The 21,728-nt window shown below is 36.0% G+C and overlaps 1 protein-coding gene across 1 annotated transcript in view; it reads left to right on the top strand.

Moving 5' to 3' along the window:
* Positions 1 to 21,728, top strand: part of LOC131078409 (peptidyl-prolyl cis-trans isomerase FKBP15-1) — a 65,475-nt gene that overhangs the window by 14,584 nt on the left and 29,163 nt on the right. Inside the window, exon 2 of the mRNA XM_058016098.2 lies at positions 12,119 to 12,168. Coding sequence (XP_057872081.1) covers positions 12,119 to 12,168 — 50 coding nt within the window. The remainder of the gene's footprint in view (positions 1 to 12,118; positions 12,169 to 21,728) is intronic.

Here is a 21,728-nt window from a genome sequence, read left to right as displayed (position 1 = left end):
GCCTTCCTTGGAATGGAAATTCGCTCCTTGTAAATACAAATCGCACTTCTCCAAAATCGCATATGAAAGATGATAAAATGATAATGTGAAAATGAAAATTTTCACCCTCCTTTTATAAGCGCTCACCTCTCATTTACCTCTAGGCTGACTTTGCCAAAATAAAGAAATTAAAATGATTTTTAAATAAATAACAAGGGCCGACTTTGTAAATATTTAAATCCAAGCGCTCTAATTTGATTTTTATTTAAAATAATAATTAATTCATTTAATGCCTTTGCAATTAATTAATTCGATTTTTAAAATAGGCAAAATTAATTAATTAAATATCCAAGCGCAATTTTTTAAATGCTATCAATTTGATTTATCGATTTTTTTTTTTAGCATTTAATAAAATTTAAAAAATTGTTTTAGCGCCAAAAATTAGGAGAAGGGAAAGATACAAACCCCATCGCTCTGGTCCCTGACTGAGGGACAGGAGCGAACTTCAGTTTGGCCTTGATTCTTGTGCTTTCGACGTTCAAAACCATCATCTTCACGTTGAAACTGGCATATTTGTAAGGAATTTCGAACTTGATTAACTTGGTTTCGTAACTGAATGTCTCTTGTGACCATCATCGCCCTGGTCCCTGGCTGAGGGACAGGAGCGATCTTGGTGTTTTCTCCTTGATCTTAGCTTCTATGATCACCAAATTTCATCACGAGGAAGAAACAACGTTATCCTTTCGTTCCATGCTTGTTCTACTTGTCGTTAACAAGGCACTTTGATGCTTGGAGGATTATCGCGCTGGTCCCTTGGTGAGGGACAGGAGCGAACCTTGTATCTTAGCCTAAATTTGTCGCTTTGTAACCTTTGTTTCTTGTTCATTGCTTTCCAAACGATATCCTTGATCTTGTGTATCCTTGCCTTGTCATGATTTTGAAGGAAGATGAATGATCTTGTGAAAATCGCCCTGGTCCCTGACTGAGGGACAGGAGCGATGTTGTCTCCTTGGCTCAATTGATCACCTTTTGACGTTTGATTTCTTTGCATATCACCTTCTTAAGACACCTTAGACCCTGTGCAACCTTGTACAATCTTGACTTGGCGTGATTTTTGAAGGATTTGGCCAATATGGTAAATATCGCCCTGGTCCCTGACTGAGGGACAGGAGCGAATTTGGGCATCCTGGGCTCAACCTTGTTTGTATCAACTTGCAATCACTTTCACCATGTAGAATGAGGTCCTTTGATCCCTCTTGGACACTTGAAACTTGATAAACCTTCAAAACCCAAGCCTTCATAGAAATTTCGCTCTGGTCCCTGACTGAGGGACAGGAGCGAATTTGGGCATTTGGTGCAATTCTTTCAACTTTAGCGGTCCTTGTAACTTTGTTCTTTGTTGAGACGCTTCAAAACGTCCTTGCCTTCATGTATCCTGACTTGGAGTGGTTTATACTTTGAGTGAAAGGCAAGATAATCATCATTTCGCCCTGGTCCCTGGCTGAGGGACAGGAGCGAATTTTCATGTGCAAGCTCAATTACACTTTGCCAACCCCAAAATTTATCTTCAACGATCTTGTTGTGCATCCCTTCATTCATCCATGGCTTGGAATTCATTCTAACTTGGCAAGAAATTGACCTAAGGCAAAAATCGCTCTGGTCCCTGACTGAGGGACAGGAGCGCCTAGGCCAATTTGAGTCTCCTATTGATGTCTTGTAATCTTCAATTTGTATTCAACGGGTTCATTTCACCCTCCTTTCTTGCTTCAAACTCAAATCTTGCTCAATCTTCACCCAAATTTTGCCCTATGAGGAATTTCGCTCTGGTCCCTGGGAGAGGGACGGGAGCTACACTGAATTTCGCCCTAGTCCCTGACTGAGGGACAGGAGCGAACTTTGCATTTTTGGTCCGTTTTCCTTCACGAAGGCACTTCAAGTTATATTCAATTGATAAAACATATCTCCTTTGATCTCTTCAAATCGTCAAGTTGTTCAAATCCTGCAAGGACAAGGCAATGTTTGATTTTGAGCTCCGGTCCTTCACTGAGGGACAGGAGCGATTTTTACTCCTGGCACATTTCCACGCTTGTGAAATTCTTCAAATTATATTCAACGGAAAGATTATGCCTCCCTTTATCACTTCCACTCGAAAATCATCTTGATCCTGCAGGGACAGTAAGATTTTTGAACACGAGCTCCGGTCCTTCACTGAGGGACAGGAGCGATTTTGCTCCTACAGGCCAAAATATCATGATTTCGGGATTACAATCACTTCACAAGGCAAAAACAAGACCTTTCCAATGCCCGGGATCAAATATCAAAATTTTCAAAATTTGGTCAAAATCACCCAATTGGACAAAATTCGCAATTTCATCATTCACACTTAGACGAATTTAGACTCTTTATTCAAAATTCCAATTGAAAATAGACCAACTCACTTAGCCTCTGGCAAATTCACTTTATTCAAAATTGCATCCTACGAAAGGAAGCTTGAAAAACTCTCAAGATTGACTGGACTCTGGCCTAAAAACGTCAAAACGGGAACCCTAAGGCTTGACCCTAAATCCAAACAATTGACAAACTACCAAAACCCTAAAAAGCAGAGAAAAAGAACAGGCAAAACGAGCAAAAAGAAGGGGGCCCCCATTCGCATGGGGCGATGTGTGAAATGGTCACAACAGGTAGCGTGACTTAAATGACATGCAACAAAAGTGGGTCAGCAAACTTTAGGCTTACAACTTTGATATTTCCTATATCAAAGGCACACAGAATGTAGTTGCAGATGCCTTGTCACGTCGTCCCCACCTGAATTCTATTGTCCAGATAGCAAAGGATTGGCAGCATATTATAGTGGCAGAGTATGCCAAAGATAGCTGGGCTGCAGGTGTGGTAGAGGGGTCAGTAGTGGACAGCAGGTATACAGTTGTAAATGAATTGATCATTTACAAGGGGAGACTGTACTTGATCCCAGGATTGGAGTTGAGGAGTAGGGTATTGCGGTTTTGTCATGATGAACTGATAGTCGGACATCCCGGGTTCTTCAAGACCTACAAACAGGTTCGTGAGTGCTTCACGTGGAAAGGGCTCAAGGCAGATGTTCTACAGTATGTTAGAGAGTGCCCTGTTTGTCAGCAGAATAAATAGGAGCATACATACCCTGCTAGTTTACTTCAGCCACTTCCAATTCCTGATAGGAAGTGGGAATGTTTGTCTATGGATTTCATCACAGGGTTGCCGAGAGCACAGGGACATGATTGCATATTTTTGGTTGTGGATCGTTTGACGAAGTATGCTCACTTCTATCCGATCACCACCACTTATTCAGCTATTCAGGTAGCAGAGTTGTTCTTCAAAGAGGTATTCAGATTACATGGCTTGCCTCGGACTATTGTCAGTTATAGGGACACTCAGTTTTTGAGCCACTTTTGGCAAGAGCTTTTCAGACTTTGTGGAACCGAGCTTACACAGAGCACCAGTTACCACCCTTAGACTGATGGCCAGACTGAGATAGTTAACAAATGGGTGGAGGGATACCTCAGGAACTATATTTCAGGGCAGCAAAAGGCGTGGGTGAAGTGGATTTACCTCTGTGAGTATTGTTACAATACCACGCACCACATGTCTATTCAGATGACACCATTTACAATACTGTATGGGTACGAGCCTCCTAGTTTCATTGACTTATTGTTGAGTGACAGTAGAGTGCCTAGTGCGGGAGACATGATACAGGAGAGCCAGGACATTGTGAAGACTCTCAAGGAAAATATAGCCAAGGCACAAAATCAGCAAAAGCAATATGCTGATCAGAAGAGGACAGAGAGGTCATTTGAGGTAGGAGGCATGGTGTATTTAATGTTGCAGCCTTATCGACAGTCCACTCTCAGGAGGAGTGGAGTAGAGAAGCTCAAGCCACGATATTATGGCCCTTTCAGAGTGACCCGACGTATAGGTGACGTGGCTTATGAGTTGGATTTATCAGCAGATAGCAGAGTACACAATGTATTTCACGTGTCATGTCTCAAAAAGGCATTGGGACACCGTATTGAACCTTCCATGGTTTTACCACCCCTGGATGATGAGGGGAAGTTGATACTCGTACCTGAGGCTATCATTGAGTTCAGGGAAAGGAATTTCAGGAGACGTACTATCACAGAGTACTTGGTGAAATGGAAGGATTTGCCGGTAGAGGATGCTACTTGGGAGAGCGGGGAGATTTTACAACATCCGGAGTTGAGATTGCTTGAGGACAAGCAATTTCAGGAGGGGCGGACTATGATGTCCCCTTCTAGTTGACATCTGTCAGCTGAGTAGATTAGCCTATCACTGACCCTTATAGGCTGATGAGGTTGGTTAGAGGGTCCTCCGGAGTTTTGGTTCGTCATCTTCAGAGCGAGCACTCCAGGTATGGTTTTCGTTTGAGGTCTCTAGGACTCCGTTTGAGATACTTTCTATTTTTAGCAGTCCTGCTATTTATAGCCAGGGGGTTGGACAGGGATGGAGTATGGTTTGGTAGTCTCCAGTTCAGATGGCAGGCAATTCTGATAAGTACTTGGAGAGATTAATATTTAATTATTTTTAATTAAATATTAAATGGGCGAACTTTAATGTTTAATTGTTTTAAAAGTCACTTTAAGTCATAACTTAAATGAGGGTCTATCTCTCGTTAGATGGGGCCAGTTTTATATTAAATGGGAAAGTGATTTATTTTTGACACTTCAATAGTCAAAAATTAAATATTAGAAGTTAAACATCATTTAATGCCAAAATCGCACCCTTCTTGGGAATCGCGCCAAACCCTAGGTGGAGAGGATTAAAGAAGATTTTAGGTCTTCTTTTCATTATGTGAAGTTTTGATATTTTGATTGGAGCTCTGAGAGGAGTTTTGGGCAAGGGTTTCAACAGAAGATTCTTCTGCAGTGATCAGAGGTATCAGTACAGGAAAACGTGGGATTCTTGTACAACAGCATCAGAGGCTGTGAAATATCAGTTGATCTTGCTCTTCCAGTTGGTTTCATTCAGGGACCAAGTTTGTGCTTATTAATCAGAGAGGCACCGTCATTCTTCAGTATTTTGTTGCAACAACAAACAGGGAAACAGAGGTACCCAAAGGAGATATTTATTGGTGGCTGTACGGCTGCCTGGGAAGTAGCGCCAATCACCTAAAGGGGTCTGCGATTTGCATGTTGGAGGAATCAGAAAAATATTATTAAAATAGCTGAAGGTGTGCCTAGTCTGGAGTCATCTATTGAGCTATCATGTTAGCTGTTCTGGTCAGTCTGGAGCAAGTTACAGCATGCTGTCATAATGGACTTTGTATGACCAGCAAGGAAGAAATAAGGGTTTCCAGATTTTCATGGTATTTTTCAGTTCCTATCTAATAATGTTTTGTTTATGTATTGAGGGTAGATTAAGGTTGAATAAATGTAACAAGGGTTTGATCAGTTTATTACTGAACTATAATTGATTTCTAGCGTTTCCCTATAGTAGCTTTTTTGAGCTTTTAATAGTCAAAGTATACTAGCTGTTCAAAAAGTTGCAAAGAACAAACTTAAAATGCAACAGGGTCAACTAAACTACAGTAGTCAGAGTTGAGGGCCTTTGAGGTTCTTACATCCATCAAATCCTCTAAGTGCACATGCAAGTGCAAGTATAGCAGATACTAACTTTATTGCTTTCAGAATTGGCAAAGGGAAACCTATAAATAGGGATCCAAACCTGAAAAATGTATTTCCAAAATAACCAGCATCATAGGCTTAGTTGATGAGGTTGTCTAGACAAGTGAACACAAAGCATCATCGGTTGGGTTGATGGTTTTCAACAAATAGAGGATTAGCAAGGAGGAAAAAGATGGATCAGATGGTGCATGACACAAGGGGTCAATGAGGATCAAAAGGCCACAATTAGGAAAAATGAGGAGGTTAAGGGACAAGTGTAAGGAAAAAAGGAATGCTCCAAAGGGAAAATGCACTATGACTTGATAAATACAACCCACAACACACCTCTCAACAAATTATACTTTGTTTGACTCACCCCCATCCCTATTTGGGAGGTTAATGTGCTCACAAGTCTTGCCAAAAGATAATGTTATTAAGGTCATTTTTCATTGTATATCCTTTACATGGTATAATTAGGGTGGTTCCATCTCTTAGGGCTATTGATGCTTTGTTTGTTAACGGCCATTTTGCCGATGACTCGTTGGCTTTAGGATTCAACGTCCACTGGGCTAAAGACTTGATGCTGTAGGCTGCCCATTGGCCCTAAATTTACTTGGATATGTTTTCTTGGAAATGGCTTTCCCATGGAGAAATATATGCCTTTCAAGCTTCCCATTTTGATCTTGGAACTATGCAACCTAGTGCATGGAAAGGAAGATCTTCTCCATTGTTCTACTACATTATTAAGTGGAAACCTTTGTCCTTTGCATGTAAGTTTCAGATTTGTTTTAAGTTTCTTTCAATTAATCTTGTTTACTATTCTACTTGTTGGCCCCAATTTTGGCTAAAGTTTTGAAGACATATGCAAGAGCCACCAAAAACTAGATTTGTACAAGAAGGCAAGGATGCCAAGCTGCATACAAGGCTGACTAGGCTGCATTGTGTAGTTCGCAAAAGTGGTTGTGCTACATAGATGCTAGAGATGAAGGGTGTGAAGGACATGCACAAGAGGATGGCAATAGTGAATATGTGTAGGACCATCTTGTGAAAAGTGGAGAAGTTGATTTCAATATGCTATTTCTAATTTTAGCGTGGAGAAAGGCATATTGCTAGCTATTTGAGTGCATATTTATTTTAGTTTAAAACAAGCATGGTGTAGAGTACCACTATGATTTTAATTTGAACCATGATAATTATGGTTGAAAATAGTAGAGTTTTACACAAGCCCTAAATAGAGTACAATTTTCCAAACTAGGTTTTCAGACTTTTGCCTTCAAATGTTTCCAAGTTGTAGAAGCTTGAAAAGGTTTTTCTACATTTGAGGTATTGCTTATTGACTATTGTGACTACTATTACCATTTTAATCAACTTACTGCATTATTGGGAAATAAATTAATCAATTGATTTTGAGTTTCAACTTGTGCATTTCCAACAAGTATGGGAGCATCAACTATCAATCTGCTCATTGCACATCTAATATGTTTATCAATCTCTATGATTTTCTCTACATTGCTTGGCTTAAGTAATGTTGAGGTGATGTGCTTCCCTATTACAAGTATTACTTTATGAATTGTCTTTAACCCCACTGTAGTGGAACCTAGCATGATGGCTTCCATGGCATATTTGACTTGAAACAATCGGCCTTCTAGGGAAAAAGTGTTGTCTTCTCTGTCATAGCCGATCCTACATGGGAAACCATAGACAATTTGGATTTGGACTAGTTGAATGTCCTTTTTGCCAAGGTGGGTTTGCTTGTTGTGGGAAGGAGAAGCTCAAGCACTCTTTGCGCAACACACCATTGTTGATCTAGTTGGAATACAAGACAACCCACTTAGTCCTCTTTGTTTTGTATTGCGACTCTTGGTACCAATGCCTTCTCCAAGAATTTTTGTGAGATGTTTTTAACACAATACTTAACATTTTAGGGTATACATTATAGTTTGATTATATTAAGGTTTTCTATAATGTCCCAAAATCTAATTTTTAACCTTCCACAAACACATAATAGTTGAATAACAACACGATTTGGCCCTATTGTTTAGTCACATCTTAAACAACTCATATTTAAATTTCTATTAATTCATCAACAATTTCATTTCACTTTGATCAACAATGACAACACAACACCAATCTTATTATAATGGACAACAAATATAGATGTAATTCACATGCTCTTTCCTATTACATTAGTTTCTATATTACATTCAAATGATTCTACAACATCATGCGATTCATACCAATAACAATGGCAAATCAAAATCAATACAATATGGCTAAAGTCTGTGTCCAATGAAGCTCAAATACAAACTCTATATGAGATCAACTTTTGAAATCACTAGGGTTTTCATTCTAGGATTCCCACACTTGAACAAAAGTGCTTAGAATAGATTCTGAAAGGAATTTTTGTTAAATCTAGATGCTGATTTGGATAAAAATATTCGCTCTTTATATTCTTTACAAACGAAACAAATTGGTCACCATGTACATCCACAACTTCAAATTTGAATAGTGATCATGGGTAGGAGAGATTCCACTTTGAAAATGACGACATCAAAAACAAATTATTGGAAACAATATGAAACATGCTAGGAAGTTAAGATGGTAATGGAAACATAGGAAGAAACGTCAATGATTAGGGGTTGTCCATATCACGAGACTCAAACTATAGGATAAGGTGTTGGGGATTGAGCAATGTTTATGTAGGTAGGGTTAAGTTCAAAAGTCCAACAAATATAATGGCAAGGGGGGGGGATAGACAAAAGGCATGATAGGACGCATAAATCCAAATCTCCAATTTGAAGAAGGGAAAAGAAGAGTTGGAAGAAAAGGCATAGTTAGGAAGGGAAAATACCCACATACAAAAACAGTTAAGACACTGAAATGATAATTCGTTATTTACAAAGGAGATGAAAATTCCTTAAATAGAGTATAAGTGATGTTTCTATAAAAGAAATGATCGAGAACAAAAGATCGAAAGAAAACTTCCTAAAACTAATTAGATGATGAAAGACAGAAAGGAAACTTCCTAAAACTAACTATATGACCATTACACGCTAAATATTGCGATATTACTTTAATACTCTCTCTTAATGGCCTCATGATTGTGTGAACTGGGGTGGGGGGGTAATCTTATGATTTTTTGTTTGCTTTTGCTAGTTTCATGAATGAATAATCTTGGAGGAGATTATCATGTCTCTCACTTGCTCCCCTTTCAATTTAAGTATTCTATGCAATCTTTCTAAATCATGTAAGGTCAATTGTGGTTATTCCGCGATGAAAAATTACTGACTATACATAGCGATTTCATTACACTTCGATCAACAATGGCAACATAATCTTCTTATTATAATGAACAACAAATATAGCTGGTATTCCTATGCTCTTTCCTATTACAATAGTGACTATATTACATTCAAATGATTCTATAATCAACATACAATTTATGCTAACAATGGCAAATTGAATCAATACAATGTAGTTGGAGTTCATGTCCATGAAGCTCAAATGCGAACTTTGTATAATATTGCTCTTTGAAATTACCAGGGCTTTTGTCATTGGATTCCCATGCTTGAACACAAAGAATTTGTTTAAGTGCAAATGGTGTTTTCTGAATGCATGCATTCACCCCTTTATATCCATCACAACAAGAACGGGTTGGGCACAACATAAATTCGCAACTTTAAATTCAAACAATGCTTATGGGCAAGAAAAGTCCCACTTTTGAAAGTTATGGCACCAAAATTGACCATTATTGACAATATGACACATGCTCGAGCATTGTGGAGAGAACAAAAACAAAGGCAAGAATGGATTGAGGGTTAGAGACACCACACGACTCATATCATGGGTCGGGTGTTGGGGGTTGAGCAACAGGTGTGTTGGTAAAGATAGGTCCAAATGTTTGAAAAATACAAAGCAAGAGTAGGGGAAGGATGGAAGGCCTGTTAGCATGAAGTCTGAAAGTCCCCTGGACCAAGGAAAGGTTGGACTTAGACGAGAAAGCATGCCTAGACAAGTAAATCCGAAATTTTGACCATTGACAAACACTTAGAAGATTGAGCATGCTTTTAAGCTCAAAGAGTTTGGGGACCTTATACAAACATTGGGTGAAAGAAGAGGAAGAACATGCACACAAAATAGGATGGGAAGTGATAGGGAAAATAGGAAATGGGCAATATTGTCCATAGCTTAGATTATTACATAAAGGGGACTTGATGTTTTTAATGATTATTTGTAATAGGATCACATTCATTGTCTTTTAGATACATCTATGTGGGATAAGTGCTTGATAGACATTGTAGGTGTATTTGGTGAGTTCCATCTTAGAGACTTGGAGGACAGCATTGAGGACATTCATCATCTCCTTGTGGATGATAACTTATATTTTGTTGCATCATCATCTCATTAGATGACTCTAGGGCACATTTAGTCTCTCTTGTTATTTCTTTGCCTACATCTGCTTTTATTGTGACAAATTCTACAAAATTTCACGAGTTCATAGATTTGACTCAATCATTGTTCACATTGACACCTTTTGCATGAGTACTGGATTCTCATTGATCCAATTGACTTGCTTATTGTGAATGTCATACATGCATGGTTACTTTATTTGAATCTTACGTGGTACTTGATTCATCTTATCAACATTTGTCAAATTTAGCATTGGCTTGGAGATCATTGAGCAACATTCAGAGGATTCATCTTCATCTCTGAATCTTGTTCAATGTCCATTTCCACAAGGTTCTTATTTGTCACTTTTTTCAGTTAGGCTTGAGACTCTTAATTTTATTGCAGCACATATTGGCATCGTCATGGTGACACTTGTTGAGCAACTTCTAGAGACATTTTATATTCTTAGTTTTCTTGCCTCATATTTCCTTTTCAGTTAGGCTTGAGACTTTTAACTTGACTGTGGCACATCTTGGCATTGACATAGTGACACTTGAGTAGCTTCTAGAGACATGTATATTCTTAGTTTTCTTTTCTCAAATTGGGAGGGGGTCACCCAGACCTTCTCTTTTCATTCTCTCTTAGGAGGAGGTTTGTATGATGGGCTTTATCCTTCTCATCTTTTGAGGGGCATCATTGTTGTACATGGGTGCCAATCCTAGTTGCACTTAAAGGGGTATTATATTGATGTTTACTTAGGTAGGATAGGATAATTGAGTATGTCATTTCCTTTTTTCAAGGGATTTTGCTTTTTTTCTTATCCTCATAGATTTGGAAACTTAGTTAAAGAAAACCCTTTGCTTTTGGTTTTCTGCCTCATCCTTATGGAATTTGGAATCTTTGAGCTATATATTATAGCTCTTTCCTTCCAATGTATAAGCAATTTTTAAACTAGTTTCATGTGTTGAATATTCAAATTGTGAGTAGATTCGACATTTGGTCTTGGTTACAATTATTGTTTATGTAAGATTCTAATACATCCCACCAAGTAATGTTCAACTCAGCACTTGAGCACTTAAGATTTCACACTTTATTTTGGTTTTTGATGACTATGCATTAAGCGAGATCATCAATGCCTTCATTTTGATGCAATTTTTAGCTGTGGGAACAATTTTTTCTGTGTTGACATGTCTTCGTTTGCGGGCCTTGTGGATGGCAAGTGGTTTGCATTTTCAACTTGATAAAAAGATAGGTCATTTATTGCATGCTTCAATACACTTTTGGGTTACTCATGTGCAGAATCAACTTGGGTTATCCAATTTTCAGGTCATATGGGGGTAATCAACTTGGAGATAAAATGATAGATATAGAAGTTGAATATTTTTCTTGTGCAAATTTCATGACACATAAGTATGCTAGTTTTCAATCAACCTAGAAAATGGTCGTGAAAAATTTCATAGCAAAAGGGTGCAGTATTTCTATCAAAATGGTATATAGTATCGTGGACATTGATTCTGTTTGATAAACAAAATCAAGTAGTCAATATCTTGGTTCTTGAAAATTCTAAATCTGTAGAAGGAACAAGCTAACAGTCAAGAATTTTTTTCTGTACATTGGAGTTTTGTATCAAGCAAATGAGGCACCATAAACAAGTCTGATGTGCAACACAAACAGTGGTTTTATCACTACCCCTGCAGATTAGGAAGGATGCAACTGTTGTACATAATCCGAGGTGTAGTAGTAAAACATATTAAATTTGTATTCTCTAGATATACCTAATATACCTAATGTGCTTATACTATACCATCATATCATTTAAGGTCCTTATGATAAATATAACTTCTTTCTGTTTGGTGTTTGTTGTTCTGATTGTGATTTTCCTTGAATAGTCTGTTAGTACTACTACTATTATTCAGCTGCAGTCCTCTTTCATTTTGGAAGTATCCTATCCATCTTATGTTTGATGCATGGTAAAAATGTTGTTTGACATTTCATTAACTTATAGAATACCTAAAACTTATGTATGTGTTCATAAGTAGAGTCAGGTAGATGAGAAGAGAGAGTTTGAGTAACATGTGGTTTTGTTGTCAATGCAGCTGTTGCTAAGAAGTCAAGTGATGTTGTAGAGCTGCAAATAGGAGTGAAGGTAATCTATAATATATTCATTGCCCTTTTGAATGAAATAAGAATAAGTACTAAATCAGGAAATGGTAGCTGAAATGCATTTGAATTGTTATAATTCATTTGTGAGGTAAAAGATTGGAACATGTTAACAGTTATATGTTACTGCTGAATACATGATTTTTGAAGCATGCTTTGAAATTGGTGTTAATCAACATCTGTTGTTATTTGTTAAGAACATTTAATTGAATTTGACATATTGTCTTTGTTAGGAACTGAGATGCTTTTATTATTATTTAGCAACCATCAATTACTAAAATAAATAGGGGACAGATATGTTGGTAGTTGTTTTTATTGTAATACTTCTCTATGGATAAAGTAAAACATACCTTGTGGTCAAATAGCAATAAACTGATTATTTGTATCTCAATATGAAATTGCTCTAGCAGGTGAGTGTCTTGTGTATGCATGATGGACAATGCTTTTTAGAAGTAACACTATAATTTAGCCTGTTGCCATACTGGAAAGCACACCTTGTAGCCAACTTGCAACAAATTGGCTACTGTATCTCAATATGAAATTGCTTGAGTAGTTGAGTGTCTTGTGCATGCTTGGTGGAGCATGTTTTTCAGTAATAACAATCTCTGTGTTTTCTTATAACTCTACAAATGCTATGTTAAAATTGAAGTTGGACATTACTTTTTAGAAGCAACGATATATGTGTTTACTCATTGCTTTACAGAGACGTTAAAATTTAAACATCTGGGATATACATCTGCAATTTATTCAGAGAAATTCATGAACAATGAAGAATTCGATTTGAGAGAACAACTTGCACTATCTTCATAGCACAACAATTATGGGAGAAATAAAGTTAAGAAGATTCTTCTCAAACTTGTGCACTCTTCCATGTCTTTATATAACTGACATAAACATTCATATTTTGCAAACTTTCAAATCTCTAAAAAGATTAGAGTTGACTTTTAGCTTTCTATTTCCATATGACCAATAAATCATCGTGCGATTATATTTACATTTTGACATGATATTTCTGAATATAATGACTCTATATGAAGACTATGAGTATGACATATATCACCTTATGAGTACATCATTGAGTAAATTAAGCAATGCATAGTGGTGACTAAAGTTATCTAACCTAATAAACTTTATCTTCCAATATCCCTCGTATGAATTCTATTGACATAAACCACCTTATAAGTACATGATCTAAATTCACTAACAAACGCATGATGGTGACTCCTGAAAGTTATGCAATTTAGTAAACTTTATCTTCCAATATCCCCCATAAATATGCACTGTAAACTTTTGCAATTGTTTTCATTTTGACACTATTTGTGAACAGTAATGACTCCATATTAATATTTTTGACTTAATCCACATTATAAGTACATTATCGCAATTGACTAACCAATGCATGATGGTGACTCCTGAAAGTTATGTCATGTAATAAACTTTATCTTCCAATACCCTCCGCAAATGTGTATCTAGATATGAGGCTTGAAATATTTTCTTGATGCTGCTATCTCAAATACTCCAAAATTTTTGTTTGGAATTATTTATTGCATCAAATGTTTGGGAAAATTTGAACTACTACAATCTTTCCACCACACTTCTGTTGAATTTCACCAATTTTGTCTGAGGTTCAAATTGATATATTAACTATCATTTATCTGCTACTGCTATGCAGTCATCCTTTAATGTCCCAACCTATTTGCACTTAAAACTTTTTTGCACTTATTTCACCCACTCAGCTATGTGAGTATTTTGTCAAACAGTTGGCATGCATTATACTGGTGAAGAACATTAAACTAACTGCTCACTGCAATTTTGTCAAACACCTGGCAATGCAGACATTTTGTCAAACAGTTTGGTTGCTTGCTGGTTATAAGTTTCAGGTGGCAGGGTTTTCTTGATTTTTGTCTTGGTTTGAATGGCAAGGTTAATACACAAATGCAAGAAGATTCTACTCATGAATGGCTGCAATAACATATTAATTTTGAACAGAAAACTAGAGAAATGACTTCAAAGTAGTTCAAACTGACCTTTAGTTGCAGCAAACATTAAGCTTTAATATACACAGATATCCTCTTATTACATGCCCAAATCTGAGGTTACATTTGGCAGAATTTTCTTGTAGTGCACAGCAGATTCCAATACTCAAATACCATCTCCATGAAAAATTGATTGAACAAAATAATCGGATCCTCTATTCAACGATATACAACCGTATATATAGAGATTACAAGACGACGTTCTAAATTAAGAACAAGTCGTTTAAGTGAAAACTAATAAGCTAAAAAGCTTAAAAACCTAAATAAAACTTAATAATAAAAAGCTAACTATGCCTCTTTAATAAGAAGCAATAGTTTCATTTAATGCACTAAAAAAGCTAAATAAGTCGACTAAAAAGCTAAATAGCTAAATAAATCGACAACTAAGATGACCACTAAGAATAGAAGATGACCATTATAGAATAGATATTAATATTATTTTAACACCCTCCCTAATGGTCATCGTACTCAATACCCTACAGAAGACATTGTAGGTGTTATGATCACAAATGCAAAGAACATTCTGCTGCTATGGAGACCCTCCCAGGATTTGCAGAATGACCAAGAGTACCAAAAGCCATCCAAACTATTGTAGCCCTCACACGTGAATTAGAGATCTGGCACACGCGAATTACTGAAGCTTGAAACCATGATTTTGAGGAAAAATCAGCAAACCCTTTTGCAGAAGAGTATTGAGCACTGTTTGCTCCAGCAACTCCAAAACAGACTGCAAGATACCATGGTTGCAGATGTGCTCCCTGACAATGCGACCAAAAACTGACTGCAACAAAGCACAATTTTTGAGGAGATAAATTGATCAAAACCAGAGAACTTCGCGTATTATAGATGATTTTTGAGGAAAAAATCATAAAAACCAGCAAACAATTTTTGAAGAAAAAATTGTGAAAGCCTAGAAATCTCACGCAAGCTTTGCGGATTATAGATGATAATTTTTAAGGAAAAAATTCTAAACCGACCATGATTTTTTTTGTGGAAAAAATAAAAAAACCGACAAACAATTTTTCAGGAAAAAATCGTGAAAACCCTGGGACCTATAGGATGAGGTCTGGTCTAAATCATTCTGATCAAGGCAACGATATTCAAATATCGTTAACATGCGCTATTTCTAGGCGTTGTTTCATTTGTTGAACTTTTGACTGTGATCCAACATGACGTTGGTCAAAGATGCCATCACGGAAACTGAGGTTGAACGTGGTCAACCTAGTGAAGGCAGGAGACAGAAGAAGATGATTAAAAATCAGAATAGAAGCAGCTGCACAAAAAATCTGAAACCTTGGAGTGGAATTTGAGGCATGAATCCCGGTGCGTGAATTTTGAGGTCTGTTGAAAAAACGCAGAAATTAAATTATTCTGCAAATTTAAAACCTGGAATTTTTCTTAAAAAAACAGAAAAATAATAATCTGGAGAAAATAATATTAAAAAAAACAGACAATTTCTTTGTTAAAAAAACGTAAAAAAAAGGGTAAAAGCCCTAGGCACTGGTGGGAGAAGCAGAAAACGCAAAACCCGTAAATTGTGACCACCAGCATGGATCCCGTTGCGCACAAAAAAACAGATGAGATGAAAACTTCACGATTTTGCAGAAATCGCGGAAGAAAAAAAATATTAAAAAATTTATGGAAAAAAATTTCCTTGTAGAAGGCTTACGAATTTTTTTATTAAAAAATATAAAAAACTCTAAAAAATCCCATCGACCCGCTCTGATACCATGAAAAATTGATTGAACAAAATAGTCGGATCCTCTATTCAACGATATACAACTGTATGTATAGAGATTACAAGACGACGTTCTAAATTAAGAACAAGTCGTTTAAGTGAAAACTAATAAGCTAAAAAGCTTAAAAAGCTAAATAAAGCTTAATAATAAAAAGCTAACTATGCGTCTTTAATAAGAAGCAATAGTTTCACTTAACGCACTAAAAAAGATAAATAGTTAAATAAGTCGACAACTAAGATGACCACTAAGAATAGAAGATGACCATTATAGAATAGAAATTAAAATTATTTTAACACTTCAAATCTGAGATAAATCTCAGTCCAAGAAATAGAGAAAAGACTGATAAATCAGCTTCAAGCAATGTCTTCTTTTGGAGTCCAAAAGCGCCAGCAATAGAGAATAATATAATTGCTTAAAGAGGGCTGATATAACAGCAACTAATATAAGAATTGTAGCAGCTCAGGCAAGATTGAAAATCGCTATTGGAAGCTCAAGCCCAAACTGCAAATTCCTCCAACATTTCACCAATGCTAATGGTCCCACAGCTAGCAAAGAGAGGCCGACAACCACGCCTTCAGAAAAGATCTTATACTCTGAAAGCTTTCATATCTCTGATGATATGTTATGATAAGAGATACATAAATCTGCATATAGAATATGAAAGTACTCCACGCCTAGGGTTTTAAGGAGCCATGTTAAGCCAATGCCCAAACAAAGAAAGAAGTCACCAAACCCTTCCTAACTTCCACGCCTAAAAAAACAAGCTCACACCAAGAAAATGTGAAGAAATCCAATGCCACAAGAGAATCACAAACCCTCAAAATATTCAATGCCAGGAAAGATTGTTTGAAACCTGCTCTTATTCACTGAAAGAAACCAAGAAAATATATTAACTAAATGCAAATGTGAAATACCTGTATGATTTTCCAACAATCAACCAGAGTAGATGTCATGTCCCCATCTTTGAACTAGAAAGCAACAAACAGGTTGTATATTTTTTGTAAAGTAGTACACATTGAGGAGATCATCTTATTCCCATACGGATTAAGACAAGTAGGAGATTGATATATTATCCATCCATCAAAGCATAAAGACTTGCAAGCATCCAAATTCTCATGAAGATGACCTTGTTAAACTACTGTCTTGCTCATACAAGATCATAACCATACATTGATCAAATACAATCAACATAACCAATATAGATGCATATTCACCAAGTCAACATGGAGAGAATACATATTGAAGCAGTGGCTATACGGTTGAGGTCAATCTCTCTTCATCTAAAAGATTATATAATATATCCATTCCTCATTACCTCTGCCAGCAGAGGAAGTATCGAAGAAGATCAGAGCGCGACTCAAAACCATGCAACACTCAACGTTCAATCTGAATGGATATAACAACAGTCAGCATGATGATAATCAGAACAATATCCTTATGAGCATATCGATCCAATATCTTTTGACCAGATTGAGTTATCATATCGATGCATGAGGAGGATCAACAAAGATGAAATAACGTAACTAAGTAATAATTTATCTATGTGCCAAATACTCAAGGCTGATAAGCATCCGATCAGAATGAATATAGCATCATTAGAATTGACGATGGATAGAGACTATTAAACTTTGGGGATATGGTGGGCTGATCGGTGAGTGGTAAACAGTCAGACTAAGACATACATGTGAAGAGATTAATGACATTGATAAACAAGGGATTTGTTAAAACTTGTTAATGACAATGAAGACAGCGATCATAATATGTGTACAAACCCGATTTGGTTATGGAATAAATTACTACTGCCAGCAAATAAAGAAGTCAAAGGTCAAAGGAATTATATTTATCTTAAATCCCATAGCCAATGATAATAAGCGATTATCATTAAGCAACAAACAGTAGCGATTTGGAGGAAATTAACAATAAGTTATGAAAAGGTACGATTAAAGATAGACAAGGCAACGATTTAAGGGGGCAATAATCAACGATTGTCAAGAGACAAGAGACGTGTCTCTTGGAGCATTCTTTCCCACCATATATAAAGACATCCCATCTATTTGGAAAAGCATCGAATAGTATTGTTTATTTTTTATATCCATTTCTGGATCTGCTCAAATTGAGCATTTGCCATTTGGCATTTATAGGTTGCAAGGATATATGAATATGGAACTTAGAAACTTATTTACTTTTAATTCCTTAATTAGATCTGGTCCGGTGAGCATTGATTGCAAGGGAGCAAAAGGATGGCCTATACCACTTGGAGGAATACCATCTGATCTGACATAAATATCAGAATTATAGCAGGGGAATTTCAATAGAAAATTCAGATGTTAAGCTTGTCAAAGTGCTTTGTGGGCCCCACACAATAATATTCAGATTCTTATAATAATAGAATCCTAAAATAGTGTTTGCAGCAATTAGAAAAGTTTTTGGAGATTTCACCATTATTGTTGTGTTTTTAGCAGCAGCTCCACTAAAGGGAATGGGGGCCCAGTTGGAAGACTTTGGAATATTGGTTGTAGTTTTTATTTCAGCCTCACCTAAGCTTTGCAGATTATTGATTGTTATTTAGTTGAACAATCAGCATTACCAAAAGGTCAAATGATGGTCTAAGAGGAGTCAACAACATGTTGAAGATTGAATATTTTTGTTTGGGAAAATTATTTGTGTTTTTTTACCCATTCTCCACTAATTGTTAGATATCAATCGGATAAAAGCTGCAGTAAAACATGATCAACAACAAGAGTCAACACATGGTTTAGATGGAATGTTGGGAAACTTATCAAGATAAGTTCTTCTGAAAACTATTCTTATCATTAAAGTTAAATATTATAGTAAAATGTCTTCAAAATTAATGAAATTATATTTGTAAATGTATTACAATTCTCACTTCAGGTCAAAATCATGGTGAATCCCGAATGGGGACATTACAGTAGACCTTGCATTAATGTAGCGAGTCTTATCTAAAAGGGGTTTTGTCATCCGGAAGGCTGAGTTGAACTAATTTCAGAAACCATGCAGGGTTTTCTTCTCATCAGAGAAAATATCAGAAATAATTATCTTCAACATATTTTCAAATAAGAGTCCCATCCTCCTTTTATAACTTTTGAGGAGCTATTTTAGGAAAAAACATTTTTTATTTTTTGGCTGTTTTTTCTAAAAGCACTTTTTTTTTGCTTTTGTGTTTTTTTTTTGGAAAAAACACTTTTTTCTTTTTGGTTATTTTTTGGAAAAGCAGTCTTTTGTTTTGTGCTACTTTTTTGAAAATGTGTTTTTTCGCTATTTTGTTACTTTTTCAGAAATGTGTTTTTTTCTCTCAAAAATATGCTTTAAATCTTTAAAAATATGCATGTAACCAACTTATCCCAAATGTATTGATTACTAGTTTAGCCTTCAGGACCAATGCACAACTAGTGGGCACACCATTTTCCTTCATAAAAGCATTTCTAGAGAAGGAAAAATTCACCATAAGCAAATCAATTTATGACTCAGGCTTGCTGTTGATGTATAGTTTGTGACCCCAATGTGCAAGCTGACAAACTTCATGTACTTCCTAGTGTGCACTACACCTTTTCCTTGATAGCTAAATGTCAAATCTTTATTGAGGAGAAGAGTACAACTACTTATTGCAATAATTCACAAATGATAGAAACAACAAAACCAATTGTTGTAGTTTTGAAGTTGTGAGCTATACAAGTGAAAATAATTCCACATTGTCTTCATAGGCCTCACTCAGAGCTTCAACTTAATATTCATTCATTCCGATGATGGATGTAGCCTATCATCTTTTGGCATCCATGGGGAAATGAATCAACATGGTCTTATAGGAGTTAAATCATGTGCCTAAATCTTCCTTCTAGTAGCCTTCTATATTGGCGACCTTTGGTGCATCCTTCATGGCAATATTTACTTATACCATTTTAAGGTGTTTGGTGATCATATGCCTAGATTTATTCAATATGATTAGTATTTTGTTTGTCCCTCTCTTGTGTATAAAAATTCAAATGACATTAAACTATCATTGCCATTAAATATGACCAGTAACTACATGTGTTACTTTGATTAGCAATGGATCCTTGTGAAATTGAAGATGTTGCATCATTATTTTCGATTGGTTAGTTCTACATCCTCTGTAAGGATGTAATCCTAATATGTGCTTCCTCAAAATGAATGGTTTGGAGCCAATCTAACAATACTCAAACATCAAGCTTAGGATCCTAGAAATTTGATTAAAACTGAAAATCTAGTAGGCTCAAGATCCTAGAAACTAAATAAAAACTGAAAATCCATCACAAACAATTCCCAAGTGGTCATCTCCCATTGTAATTCCTTGTGTACGTTCCAAGCATGCACCAATCTAGACAAAGTGTGTGTTAAGTAATGCATCCAACGGTATGATTAATACCATAATTGAAAAACTTGGACTTGGCAAAAACTTACTAAGGCCTGAAAATGCAACTTGACAAAAACTCACCAAGGCCCAAAAATGCGACTTGGCAAAAAGCTCAACAACTTAAAAAATTGCCTAAATTTCATTAGAAATGGAATTTTTTGCAAAATTCAATGAGGAGATGCATCCGATAAGTCAAATAAATGAGCACATAAAAGAAACAAGCTGAGTCTATTTATATTTGATCTACGTTACCCCAAGTTTCCGGGACGGCAGTTTTTTTTGCCAAATTTGGGGACGGGGGGGGGGACGGCAATATAAAATATAGGGAAAATTTAAAATATATAGGAAAATTCTAAATGTTCATACGAGAACATGGATAAAGCATGCATCTATACATTATATTCATATGAAAACATGGATATAGCATGTGTATGATACTATGAAAACATTTTAGAATGCAAGCATCGAACATACAACATTATCAATAGACTCAATACTCAATATGCACTCATAATTCAGAATTTCAATTCATTCACATTTTCAATATGCATATCATAATAGATATTAAAGAGATAACATACAAAATGCCCAAAGGCCACACTGTTGCCATATTGTTTCATTGTCAATTGCGATATGGAAATCGAAATAGTACTAAGTAAATACTAAAAAGCAAAGTATAATATTTATTATTTAATATTTTATTATTTAATGTATTTTCTATTTATAAATTTTAAAATTTATAATATGAATTAATTTAAAATTATAAATATTTGATATGAATTAATAAATTTAATGTTGCCTTTTAATTTTTGATAGAGGGCCCATGTTAGAAAAATAATAAAATATAGATAGTCGTATTTTGATTTCATAACTATTCAAATTCAATGATCAAAAAATTGATAGTCGTTTTTTAAATTTTTTCAATATAGAGGGCCCATGTTAGAAAAATTAAAAAAAAATTGAAAATACGACTTTTTTTTTTAATATTTTTCCCTAGCTCTAGATGTGGGGGACGTCTAGCCGTCCCCAATCCGTCCCCAACCGTCCCCCCCGTTTCGGGGACGTCCCCTCAAAATTTTGACAATTTGGGGATTGGGGGGGGACATCCCTTGGCCGTCCCCAAGTCCCCGAAACGTCCTCGGGACTGGGACATGGATTTTCAGGTAGGGGACGCGTCCCCGGGTTTCGTAGTATTTGATTGATTTAAATGCAAATTGGGTACAAAATTGCATCATCATGTGGAAAGTTGATGTCTGATAGTCTGAAGCAAAATGAAAATATCAAATTTTCTTTATAAAACTAAATGTTAACACTACATCAAAACATTTTACATCTTCCTCATCCCAGCTCTAGCAAAAACTAGGGGAGAGGTATCCCTAGT

The sequence above is a fragment of the Cryptomeria japonica genome, chromosome 3, assembly GCF_030272615.1.
Source record: "Cryptomeria japonica chromosome 3, Sugi_1.0, whole genome shotgun sequence".
NCBI lineage: Eukaryota > Viridiplantae > Streptophyta > Pinopsida > Cupressales > Cupressaceae > Cryptomeria > Cryptomeria japonica.
The sequence above is the reverse complement of the archived record's forward strand: the minus strand, read 5'-3'. Positions and strand labels throughout refer to the sequence as shown.